The sequence below is a fragment of the Ailuropoda melanoleuca genome, chromosome 3 (assembly GCF_002007445.2).
Source record: "Ailuropoda melanoleuca isolate Jingjing chromosome 3, ASM200744v2, whole genome shotgun sequence".
In the NCBI taxonomy this organism is placed as follows: Eukaryota; Metazoa; Chordata; class Mammalia; order Carnivora; family Ursidae; genus Ailuropoda; species Ailuropoda melanoleuca.
The window spans coordinates 26,706,329-26,718,794 of record NC_048220.1 but is presented as its reverse complement, the minus strand read 5'-3'; the positions used below and the strand labels follow the sequence as shown (position 1 = coordinate 26,718,794).

At 40.2% G+C, this 12,466-nt stretch overlaps 1 protein-coding gene across 2 annotated transcripts in view; it reads left to right on the top strand.

Moving 5' to 3' along the window:
- CDC25C (cell division cycle 25C) overlaps nt 1–12,466 on the top strand; it is a 33,341-nt gene that overhangs the window by 9,675 nt on the left and 11,200 nt on the right. For both annotated transcript variants that reach the window (XM_034656076.1, XM_034656075.1), the window contains 2 exons: nt 788–886; nt 3,378–3,533. In XM_034656076.1, coding sequence (XP_034511967.1) covers nt 788–886; nt 3,378–3,533 — 255 coding nt within the window. The remainder of the gene's footprint in view (nt 1–787; nt 887–3,377; nt 3,534–12,466) is intronic.

Sequence of the window (12,466 nt, the reverse complement as noted above, 5' to 3'; positions counted from 1 at the left end):
TCTTCTCTGAGCTTCGGGCCCTCCATCAGTTCTTTTCTTTTCAAGTATTTAATTTTACAGAGAGTGTGTGTGTGTGTGTGTGTGTGTGTGTGTGTGTGTGTGTGTGTGAGAGAGAGAGAGAGAGAAGAGAGCAGGGGAAGGGGCAGAGGGAAAGTGAGAGAATCCCTCAGCTGACTCGCTGCTGCATGCAGAGCCTGAGGCAGGGCTGGATCCTCGACCTTGAGATCCTGACCTGAGCCAAAACCAAGAGTCAGATGCTTACAGACAGAGCCATTCAGGTGCCCCCCTCCGTAAGTTGAACTGGGTTCCACAGAGCCCCCTAATTACTAAGGTAATTGTCTAAGTAATCCCTTCAACTAATTCTCTTTTCTAGCCATTCTTTTTCTGCTTCCTGCCTCCCATCCCTTCCCCCAGGTCAGTATTTATAAAAGATAGCTGCTGTTCTTTTCTCACATTGACTAAGTTATACCCTTGTTTTTGGCCATTCTAATCAGCCCTTTCTTGATTTGATACTGCCCTTTAAAAACCTCACCATCCCTTCCCCACTCCGGCTCCTCTCTTCCTCCCTTCCTTTGGCTTGTGATTGTAAAATTAGTATCCTCCAAAGCGAATCTGCATATCAGACGTCAAATTTGAACCATAATTTGTATCATCAGGAGATAGGATCAACCTTGATTACACTTAATGTGTTTTGTGAAGTTTATTCATGGCTTCATCTGATGAAATGTGTTTGGCAGGGCTTGCTGACACTTGTCTTCCTCCAGCCAATGTAGTGTTTCTTATGCAGGAGAACAACACTTTGAAGTCCTGGGAGTGGTGGGCACCCAGGAGCCTGAAGTTTCGAAAGAGACCAGGGGGGCCTTACATGTCTCCCCTTTCTCTACTGGTGAGTCACCGAACATCCTCATCAAGGGTCTGCTGAGGCATTGTGGATTATAGGGTGGCAGATCTGCGTTTACAACCCTTTGAATTTTTCTAAGCTGGCTTGGGTGAGAAAGGGGGTTAGAAAAGTAACTCCAGAAAAGGGAGGAGATACGTATCCTGATCTTTTTATTTGTTTAAATTTAAGGAGGAAAAAAATTCTTAGGCATTTAAAATTTTTCTGTTTTATTCTTTATTCTTTATGTGTCTCCCCCACCCCAATTTTTAAAATTATGTGCCCATTGTGAAAATGGTTTTAAAATACAGGCATATAGAAATATAGGAATATAAAAAGGAAGATAACTACCTCAAAGAGGGAAAACTGCTATTAATATTTTACCTCATTTCTTTACAGTCTTTTAACTGTGTATAATTGTACAAAGTTGAAGTCATATTACATATATATAACTTTATATCCCATTTTTTAAACTTAATATTGAAACTCCTAGTGAACATTATTTTATCATGGATGCTTTTACTCTAACAAATGGACCATAATTTACATACTTCCCTATTTTTGGACACTTAGTAGTACCCAAATTTTGCTTCTACAAATAATGCTATTATGTAATTCTTGAGCATCAATCTTTACCTATGTTTCAAAATATTTTCTTCAGGATTAGTACCAAGAATTATAATTGCAAGGTTTAAGAGTGTATTTTTAAGATTTTTGATACATATAGTCAGATTCCTTTCCAGAAAAGTTGTAGGAATTTACATATTCATGAACAATCTATAGGTCTTTGGATAAATGAATTAATATTTTTTTAACTGCAAATTAGATTGGTAGATGTTTTATTTTATGTTAAAAACAATTAGTAGTGATTTTATGTGAATATTAGCCATGTACTTTTTTTTTTTTTTTTTAAGATTTTATTTATTTGACAGAGAGGCAGCCAGCGAGAGAAGGAACACAAGCAGGGGGAGTGGGAGAGGAAGAAGCAGGCTCCCAGTGGAGGAGCCTGATGTGGGACTTGATCCCAGGACCCCGGGATCACGCCCTGGGCCGAAGGCAGACGCTTAACGACCGAGCCACCCAGGCGCCCCTAGCCATGTACTTTTTACCTAGTAAATGACTGTGTCCTTTGTCCATTTAGCTACTGGAACCTTAAGTTACCCAGCAGCTTTTTATTTTATTTTATTTTATTTTATTTTATTTTATTTTATTTTATTTTATTTATTTTTAAGATTTTATTTATTTATTTGATAGAGACACAGCGAGAGAGGGAACATAAGCAGGGGAAGTGGGAGAGGGAGAAGTAGCTTTGCCCTGAGCAAGGAGTCCAATGTGGGGCTTGATCCCAGAACCCTGGGATCATAACCTGAGCCGAAGGCAGACACCCAACGACTGAGCTACCCAGGCGCCCCTCAGTTGCTTTTAATAGGCAGTGGATTCAAGATACTCCAGGGATTTAGGGTCTAATCTCAATCCTAGGGAAAAGTCATTTTAACATAGCCCATCATAAGTAGATTAGGATGACCATGTTTGAGATTTTTGATTTCTTGGAGAAAGGAAAGACTTAGAGCATGGTAAATTACTGAATAATCTCCCGTGTGTGCGTGTGTTTGTGTGTGTGTGTGTGTGTCTTTTAATGTGGTAAAGTATACATAACATAAAATTTGCTATTTTAACCATTTTTAAGTGTACAATCCAGTGGCATTAAATACATTCACAGTGTTGTGCAACCATCATCACTATTCATTTCCAGGTTTTTGTCATCATTTAGAACAGAAACTCTCTACCCATTAAAAAAATAACTCCTCTATTCCTCCTTCCCTCCAGCTCCTGGTAACCTCTAGTCTATTTTCTGTCTCTATGAATTTGACTTTTGGAAACTTGGTATAACATTCTGTTAATCCATTAATTTGTTGTTGGACATTTGGATTGTTTCCACCTTTTTCCTTGCGAATAATGCTTCCGTGAATATTGGTATACAAATACCTGTTCAAAGACTTGCTTTCAATTCTTTAGGGTATATACCCAGAGACGGAATTGGTGGATTATAATTCTATATTTAATGTGAGGGGGATTCACCATACTGTTATCCATATCAGCTGCACCATTTTTAAATATTTGTTTTTTTGGTGTTGACTATATGAGTATTTTATGTATTCTGGATATTAATCCCTTATCAGGTATATGATTTGCCAATATTTTCTCCCATTTTGTACATTGCCTTTTTACTTTCTTGATGGTATTTTTTGATGCGCAGAAGTTTTTAATTTTGATAAGTCCAATTTGTCCATTTTTTTCTTCTGTTGCCCATGCTTTTGTGTCATATGAATGAGATCATTGCCAAATCCAGTGTTATGAACTTTTCCCACTTTTTATTTCTAAGAGTTTTACAGTTTTACCTTTTACGTTTAGGTCTTTGATTCATTTTGAATTAATTTTTGTATATGGTATAAGGTAAGGGGTCCTGAATAGTTGTTAATATTGTCCACATCATTGACAGGACAATGAAAACTTTTTGGAAAGTGAAATGAAATATATGGGGAGTCCCATTATTACACTTCACAAATTGGATAAAAATACAGAACTAGGAGAAGATCAGGCAGAGATTTCCAATGAATTGATGGAGTTTTCTCTGGAAGATCAAGAAGAGGCCAAGGTAAGGTACTGTCTGATATCTTTGCATTTCCCATATGCCTTCATTCTTGAATAAACAATATTGTGCATCTCCTGGGTTTTAGCCACTGTACCAAAAGTGGTAGCTCTACAGAGATCAAGAAGACATGGTCTCTATACTTTAAGGGCTACCTGACTAATAGGGTATCTGGTAACCATGGGATTCTTATTACTGCTGGGTGGGAATGTTCCAGTTAGTAGTTTGAGTACATCATCATCCATATAATTCGGTGATGCCTTCAGAATAATAGTAATGGATGGAACATATGTAGCATGATTTTTCATCTATTTTACTATATATCCTACCTGTGTCACTGGGAGGCATACCTGAAGCCTGTGGCTTATTGGCCGTGTCCTGATACACCAAAGATAGAATCTGAGGTATTTGGCATTTCCGAATCAGCTTCATTTCTTTGAAACAAATATGTGTAGGAGTGTGTGTTTTACATTCATTGATTAAATAGGCAAATGTGATATAGTTGAGTCCGTGGATTCTAGTCCTCATTCTCTTATTTAGTGTTATGAGCAGGAGAAAGACACTTAACTAGTCTAAAGCTCAGTTTCTTGTTTATAAAACAGAGAGCATAATAATGAGAAATACTTCCTCAGTAGGATTGTTGTGAATATGATTAAGTACTAAACACAGTTTATAATATTCCACATACTTTATTATTGTTAATAAAAGCAAATGTAAGCTGTTAACAACATTCAGTAGAGATTTATTATGAGACTGATATGTGCCAGGTGCTATACCAGAATTGAGGACAGAGTTGTGATTAAGATGGTCAAGATTCCTAACTTTCATGGAGCTCATATTTATATTTTTTCTAGTCTAGAAGATAGACAATGTAATGTAAGTAAGCAAACCAATACCTGAGATAATGACAGATTGTCGAAAGTGCTATAGATGACAGAGTGGTATGAAAAAGGACCTAGAAGTTTAGTAGGGTGCTGCTTTTAACTTTAACTTGAGTAACTGGAGCAGTGCTGACACTACAATGAATTTGAAAAGAAGGAGGAATTCAAAGGGAATAAGGTATGTTCTCTTTTGAGTTAGAGGTGTTAACGGGAAATTTAAGTGGAAATCCTGAATGAGGAGTGGAGCCATCAGGACTGGAAATGTACATTTTGGGACCATCTGTGTAGAAGAGAAAATGAAGGCTCCAAGCTTAGAGGAGAGTGTTAAGAGCTGTGGAGAAGCAGTGATAGCCTGGGAGGAGACTGCTAGTGAAGTAGATAGACTCGGGAATGACATCATTCAGGAGTCAGAAAAGAGAGATCTAGGACACAAACAGAGCAGTCAATTTTGTATATTTATTCATTTTACACATTTCTTTATTGTGGTAAAATACAATATACATAAAATTTACCATTTTAGCCATTTTTTAAAGTGTATGGTTCAGTGGCATCAAGTTCATGTTGTTAGGATTGTGCTTATCCATCTCTAGAACTTTTTCATCACCCCAAACAAACTCTTTGAAGAGTTTTATAATTTTAGCTCTTTAATTTGGGTTTTGACCCACTTTGAATTAATTTTTCTGTGTGGTTTTAGGTAAGGGTCCAGTTTCATTCTTTTGCATGTGAATATTCATTTATCCCAGCACCATTTGTTGAAAATACTGTCTTTTCTTCATTGAATGGTCTTGGCATCCTTATCAAAAATCATTCGACTAGCGATGCCTACGTAGTTCAGTCGGTTAAGTGTTGGACCCTTGATCACAGCTCAGGTCTTGATCTCAGGGTCGTGAGTTCAAGCCCCATGTTGGATTCTGAGCAGGGTGTTGAGCCTACTTAAAAAAAAAAAATTACTTGACCATATACATGTGGGTTTATTTCTGGACTCTGTTCTATTCCATGGGTCTATATGTCTGTCTTTATATCAGTATTATAGTTTTGATTAGTATAACTTTGTAGTAAGTCATTTTATACATTTTTTTTTTTTAAAGATTTTATTTATTTATTTGACAGAGATAGAGACAGCCAGCGAGAGAGGGAACACAAGCGGGGGAGTGGGAGAGGAAGAAGCAGGCTCATAGCGGAGGAGCCTGATGTGGGGCTCGATCCCATAACGCCGGGATCACGCCCTGAGCCGAAGGCAGACGCTTAACCGCTGTGCCACCCAGGCGCCCCCATTTTATACATTTTTTATTTCACAAATCATACTTGAATATATTCTCCTTGAAAAAAATTGAAACATAATAGCTAAAGCTAACTCTGTCTGATCACCATTCCTAGCCCCTCTTGAAGGGCGAATTTGAGATTATATGGGATTACAGGGAAGAGTCAAGAACGTGGGAGTCCGTGGAATATATTGGTCTAGAAAGTAACAGACACTCGGATCCAGACTTTCTGGATTCTATAACTTGGCTCTTTAACGGTATGGGTAAAGTCATATGATTACCCTATGCTTCACTTTTTTTTTTTTTAAAGATTTTATTTATTTATTTGTCAGAGAGAGAGAGCACACAAGCGGGGGGAGTGGCAGGAAGAGGGAGAAGCAGGCTCCCCGCTGAGCAAGGAGGTCCACGCAGGTGTCGATCCCAGGACCTTGGGATCATGACCTGAGCCAAAGGCAGATGCCTGACTAACTGAGCCACCCAGGCTTCACTTTCTTAATCTACAAAAAAAAAAGGGGGGGGGTTTGTTGTTATTGTTTTTGTTGTTTTTAAAAGATTTTATTTATTTATTTGAGAGAGAGCGCAAGCAAGAGAGAGCAGTCAGGGTGAAGGGCAGAGCGAGAAGCACACTCCCTGCCAAGCAGGGAGCCTGATGAGGGACTGATCCCTGGACTCTGGGATCACACCCCAAGCCGAAGGCAGATGCCCAACTGACTGAGCCACCCAGTCACCCAAAGTAAAGGTTTTGATAACTATTTCATAGGGTTGTTGGTGATGATTAAATGAGTTAATTGTACATAAAGCATTTAGAACAATGCTTGCCAATTACTAATGCTGAATTATTATAATGTAGTGTAGTACAAGTGCTTAATTACTGTCGTATGAGGACCAAAATGTGTGGAGTTATGAAAACTGGTAGAGCAGGGATGCTTGATGGCATTAATGTCCTTAGCAAAGTGAGAGTTGCAGTAATCTGATGACTCAGAGGAGAGAGTGTTAGGTGACAGTCTTGAAGAGTTTGGAGAAGGTTATAATCAACTTTTGGAAACTGCAGAAGGGAATTATTAAAAGGCTAATAAAATGACATTTGTAAGGTTTTATGTGATAGACCTGCATGGCATAGCGTGCTGTTGCCTAGAAGCAAGATTGGAGACTCTGGAACTCTGGGGATGATTAAGTGAGGGTTGGAGGTTGCCAATGGCAGATGAAAAAGTCATAGGGGTTGTGTTAGCATAGGTGATGGTGAAAGTAGCAGAGAATGGGATGCCTAGGTGGCTCAGTTGGTTAAGCGGCTGCCTTCGGCTCAGGTTGTGATCCCAGGGTCCTGTGATTGAGACCCAAGTTGGGCTCCTTGCTCCGTGGGGAGCTTGCTTCTCCCTCTGCCTGCTGCTCCCCCTGCTTGTGCTCTCTCTCTCTGACAAATAAATAGATAAAATCTTAAAAAAAAAAAAAGAAAAAAGTAAGAAAGTAGCAGAGAATTAGATGATGATGGATAAAAGCCTGGATAAGGAGCCAAATGTCTCACTGGGTAGACTCGGTAAAGTAAGAACAGCAATGTGGTTGAAAGTTGCCGAGGAGGAAGAAGCATCTGGTTTAGAAACTTTGAGAGCTAGGGGAAATTTTAGTTAGTTTGAGGATGTGCCAAGTTTGAATTCTTGGTGGTAGAGTAATAGAGGAAGGTTGCAGATTTTTCTTTTCTTTTCTTTTTTCTTTTCTTTTCTTTTCTTTTCTTTTCTTTTCTTTTCTTTTCTTTTCTTTTCTTTTCTTTCTTTCTTTCTTTTCTTTTCTCTTCTTTTCTNCTTTTCTTTTCTTTTCTTTTCTTTTCTTTTCTTTTCTTTCTTTCTTTCTTTCTTTCTTTCTTTCTTTCTTTTCTTTTCTCTTCTTTTCTTTTTCTTTTTCTTTTTCTTTTTCTTTTTCTCCTTCTTCTCCTTCTCCTTCTTCTTTACCTTCTTCCTCGTCCTCCTATTCCTCCTATTCTTTTTTTTTTTTTGTCCCTGCTTATTGAGAGGCTAATGTGGGGTGCAGGAGAAGCTTGGTGCAAGTATTTGAGAAGTTGTGAAGTCCCTCTCTAAAGGGTTTTCAGTTTTCAGAACGTGGTATGAGTGTGGGGAAAGAAGTAGTCTGAGTTTTAGTGTTTTGAGTAGTGTCTTGGGAGACAACAGCGGAAAAGAAAAGTGAGAGGCAGGTAATAATAATAGGTTCTGCTTATTGACTACTTGTACTGGGCACTGTGTGCTGAGCTGTTTATAGCCATCATCTCATTTAATTTTCATGTCAATCCTGAAATAGTATGATGCCCCTTTATTTTCTTTCTTCTCACTCTTTTGTTTTTTCTTTAGTATTATCCCCTTTTGGGAGGAGAACATCAGACCATGAGATAAAGGCTCTTATCCAAGGTCACAAAGTTAGCCATTGGCAGAGTCAGGATTTAAGCTGAGATCTGCCTCACTCCTGAGCTGGTGTTTTTAGCAGTATCATGGTGTCTTTTGCTGAATATGTCCGAAAGGTAAAAACTGTCCCAGGAACATGAAATAATGACATTAGCTTTTTTTTTTTTTTTTTAATATTTATTTATTAGAGAAAGAGAAAGAGGGAGCAAGCAGGGGGAAGGGCAGAGGGAGAGGGAGAGAGAATCCCAGGCAGACTCTTCACTGAGCTTGGAGCCTGACACAGGTCTCAATCCCAGCACCCCAAGATCATGACCTGAGCCAAAATCAGGAGTTGGATGCTTAACCGACTGAGCCACCCAGGCATCCCAACATTTGCTTTTTGTGTAGGTTTGGTAAGGTTGAATACCCAAAATTTGAGGGGATTGAGTGTTAGGAAGGATGGTGAATCAATTATCTAGAGCACTGCTATTCTGTAAAACTTTCTGAGATGATGGAAATGGTTTATATCTGTCCAATACAGTAACCGCTATGTGGCTTTTTTTTTTTTTTTTAAGATTTTATTTATTTATTTGACAGAGAGAGAGACAGCCAGCGAGAGAGGGAACACAAGCAGGGGGAGTGGGAGAGGAAGAAGCAGGCTTTCCAGCAGAGCAGGGAGCCGGATGCGGGGCTCGATCCTAGGACCCTAGGATCATGCTCTGAGCCAAAGGCAGACGCTTAACGACTGAGCCACCCAGGCGCCCCCGTTTTTTTGGTGTTTAAAAAATATTAAGTCCCCTTATGTGCTCGTTTTAATGCATTGTGACTCTTATAGCATCATTTTCAGTTGAGGGCACACTGTGTAAGAATATGCAGAGCAGTAAATTTTAGAATAGAAAAGGAGTAGGGATTTTTGTTATTGAATTTATCTCTTTGATGCTAAATGTAAATAGATACCTGATAAAGCAAGGAGATTTGTATAACCTTAGTGATTTCTGATGCATTCATTCAAAAAATATTTTTTGAGTACCTGTTAAGTGTCAGGCCCTGTGTTAGGCAGTGGTAATACAATGATGAACAATACAGGCTAGGTTTATGTCCTCTTGGAGTTCATATTCTTGTTGAGGAGACATCAACAACACCAACAAACTCAGGTTTGTCAGGTTAATAAATGTTCTAGTTAGAGTTCATGATTGCAAAAAAAAAAGAGACTGATTTCTAGTTATCTCAGGCAGAAGAGGGATTTTCTGGAGGGTATTGAAGAATTCAGAATTACCAGGAAGGCTGGAAAACAAGGTAAGGCCAGGCAAAATGCTGCTGTGGGGTCGTTGAGCTTGGGATGTTACCACGTACTGGCCAGATACTTATTGTCACCATTACTGCCCCCCAGCCCCAGAAGGTAATCCAACCTGCTGCTGGACTGTATTGCTCAGGACCATTTGCTGCCACTCGCTATATTCTCCACTGTGATTCTGCAACCATAAAAAAGACTGAGCCAACCATGTGCTTTTGTGTTATTCCTTAACTTTCAAAATCCAATTAGGAATATCTGGTTGATTATAAGAGAATGGAAAAGGGAATACCTGTACCCCTTGGCCTCCTTATGAGGAGGCAGGGCTGCCTCCATCAAATTAGAAATTTACTGAATTACCAATATTAGCCAAATTGCAAATGACTGCCATAAGAGAAAAGATAATTTAATTATTTCAAATTGTCTAAGTGTAATGAAAGAAACAAAAAGAGGACTGAGGTAAGCACTAATAGAAGTGGACCTTTAAATGGGAATAAATAGGGGCACCTGGATGGCTCAGTTGGTTGAGAGTCTGCCTTTGGCTCAGGTCGTGATCCCAGGGTCCTGGAATTGAGTCCCTCGCGCTCCTTGCTCAGCAGGGAGCCTGCTTCTTCCTCTGCCTGCCACTCCCCTTGCTTGTGCGCTCTCGGTCTCTCTGATAAATAAATAAATAAATAAAATCTTTAAAAATAAATAAATAAATAGGAATAAATAGGAAAGGCCTCCTTGAGCAAGAGATATTTGAGAACAGGTTGATAAACTGTCCCAGTTTGCTGCCATTGAGGAGGCTCCTATGACCTGGGCCTTTCAGTACTAAAACTGGGAAAGTCCCAGACAAATTTGGATGAATTGGTCACTCTAGTTGTGCAGGAACCATACATGACATGACTAGAGACAAGAGCATTCCATGAGGATGGAATATTGCAAAGGTCCCAAGTTGAGTAGATCTTGGTATATACAAGGAACTGAGAAGCCATTGTGAGGGAGGGGGAGAGTTGCCTGAGGGGGGACAAAAGAGGTAAGCTGGAGACAGATCATGCAGAGTCTTAGGGCTATGAGTGTGTGGATTTTATTCAAAGTGCATTGGGAAGCCAGTAGAGGATATTCAGCAGAGGAATAGTAGGACCTGATTTGTTTTATGAAGACCACTCTTGTTGCTGGATAAAGAAGGTATTAGAGGGGCGCCTGGGTGGCTCAGCCGTTAAGTGTCTGCCTTCGGCGCAGGTCATGATCCCAGAGTCCTGGGATCGAGCCCCACGTCGGGCTCCCGGCTTGATGGGAAGCCTGCTTCTCCCTCTCACACTCCCCTTGCTTGTGTTCCCTCTCTCGCCGTTACTCTCTGTCAAATAAATAAATAAAATCTTAAAGAAAAAAAAAAGGCAGCAGGATTAGAGAAGATTAAGAGTTAGAAGGAGAGGGGAAGTTGGGAACAGGTAAGAGTAGGATAGGAAGCTATTGCAGTAGTCTCAGGGAGGGTTGGTCCTAGCCTGGACTAAGGTGATGGCTACAGAGACAGAAATGGATGAATTCAGAAGGTATTTTGGATACAGAACAGTCAGGCTGTAAAGAAAGGATAGAATCAAGGATGACTTTGGACATGTTAAGTTTGAAGTGTTTTTATTTCAAAGGGAAAACAGAAGCCATCAAAAGAAAACTAGCTTCTTCTCTCACCAAATACAGCATCCTATCTGCTCTAATACCCATGTAACTACCATCTCTCTTGATATACTGCAATGAAGTGTCCCTCCTGCTCTCTGAAGCTCGCCTCTGCACTTCCTTCTGTTCATTTACCCCTTCCTTCCTTCCTCCCTCCCTCCCTTCAGTAATGCTGGAGATACAGTAGCAAGCACAACAACACAGTAAAGTCTGTCCTCTTTTGGAGCTTACATTCTAGTCAGGAGGAAACATGAAGAAACAAAGACAGATGGTAAAATACTACGGTAAAAAAGTAGGTTAAAGAGAATAGGGAGTACCTGGATTGGGCTGGAGTAGAGTGGGAGTTGATATTTTTGATAGGTTGCACAGATCAGAGAAGACCCTTACGGATGTTTGAGCAGACATTTGAAGCAGTGAGGGAGACAAACAGTTTTCGAAGGATGAATTTTTCTAGGCAGAAGAAAGATCAAATGTAGTGCTTCTGAAGTGGGGTTGTGCTTGGAATGTTCCTGGAACAGCAAGAAAGGCAGTGTGGCTGGAGCAAAGTGAGCAGGTGCACAGTGGTAGATGAGGCCAGAGAGTAGGTAGCAGAAGGACAGGTCATGTAGGGCCCTTAGGTCATTATGAAGATTTTGCAAAACCCCTGAGTCACATGGAAGCATCTCCTCTTGTCTGCTCCTGCAGTAATCTGCTCTCTTTTTCTCCATCCTGTATTATCAGTTTTCCCCTTTCTCCTAGATTAATACTTCTCCGATTCTTTGGTATCAGGACTCCTTTGCAATCTTAAAAATTACTGAGAACACTTTGCCTTGTACCTGATTTTATGGGAAAAGCATCCAGTTTTTCTCCATTGAGTGTGATGTTAGTTATGGGTTTCTTTTCTTTTTTTCTTTTTAAGATTTTATTTATTTATTTGAGAGAGAAAAAGAGAGAACGTGAGAGAGCACAAGTAGGGAGAGGAGAAGGAAGAGGGAAAGAATCTCAAGCAGATGGGACACCTGGGTGGCTCAGTTGTTAGGTGTCTGCCTTTGGCTCAGGTCACGATCCCAGAGTCCTGGGATCAAGTCCCACATTGGGCTCCTTAATCAGCCAGGAGCCTACTTCTCCCTTTGCCTGCCACTTCCCCTGCTTGTGCTCCCTCTCTCTCTGACAAATAAATAAATAAATAAAAATCTTTAAAAAAAAAAACCCACAAAAACAAAACAAACAAAAGAATCTCAAGCAGACTCCATGCTAAGCAGGGAGCCCCACAGGGGACATGATCTCACGATCCTGAGATCATGACCTGAGCTGAAACCAAGAGTCAGATGCTCAACTGAGCCACCCAGGTGCCCCCTCTTTTTTTTTTCCCCCAACGTAGGCTCCATACCCAGCATGGAGCCCAACGCAGGGCTCAAAGTCATAACCCTGAGATCAAAACCTGAGCTGAGATCGAGTCAGCTGCTTAACCAACTGAGCCACCTAGGCACCTCTAGTGATAGCT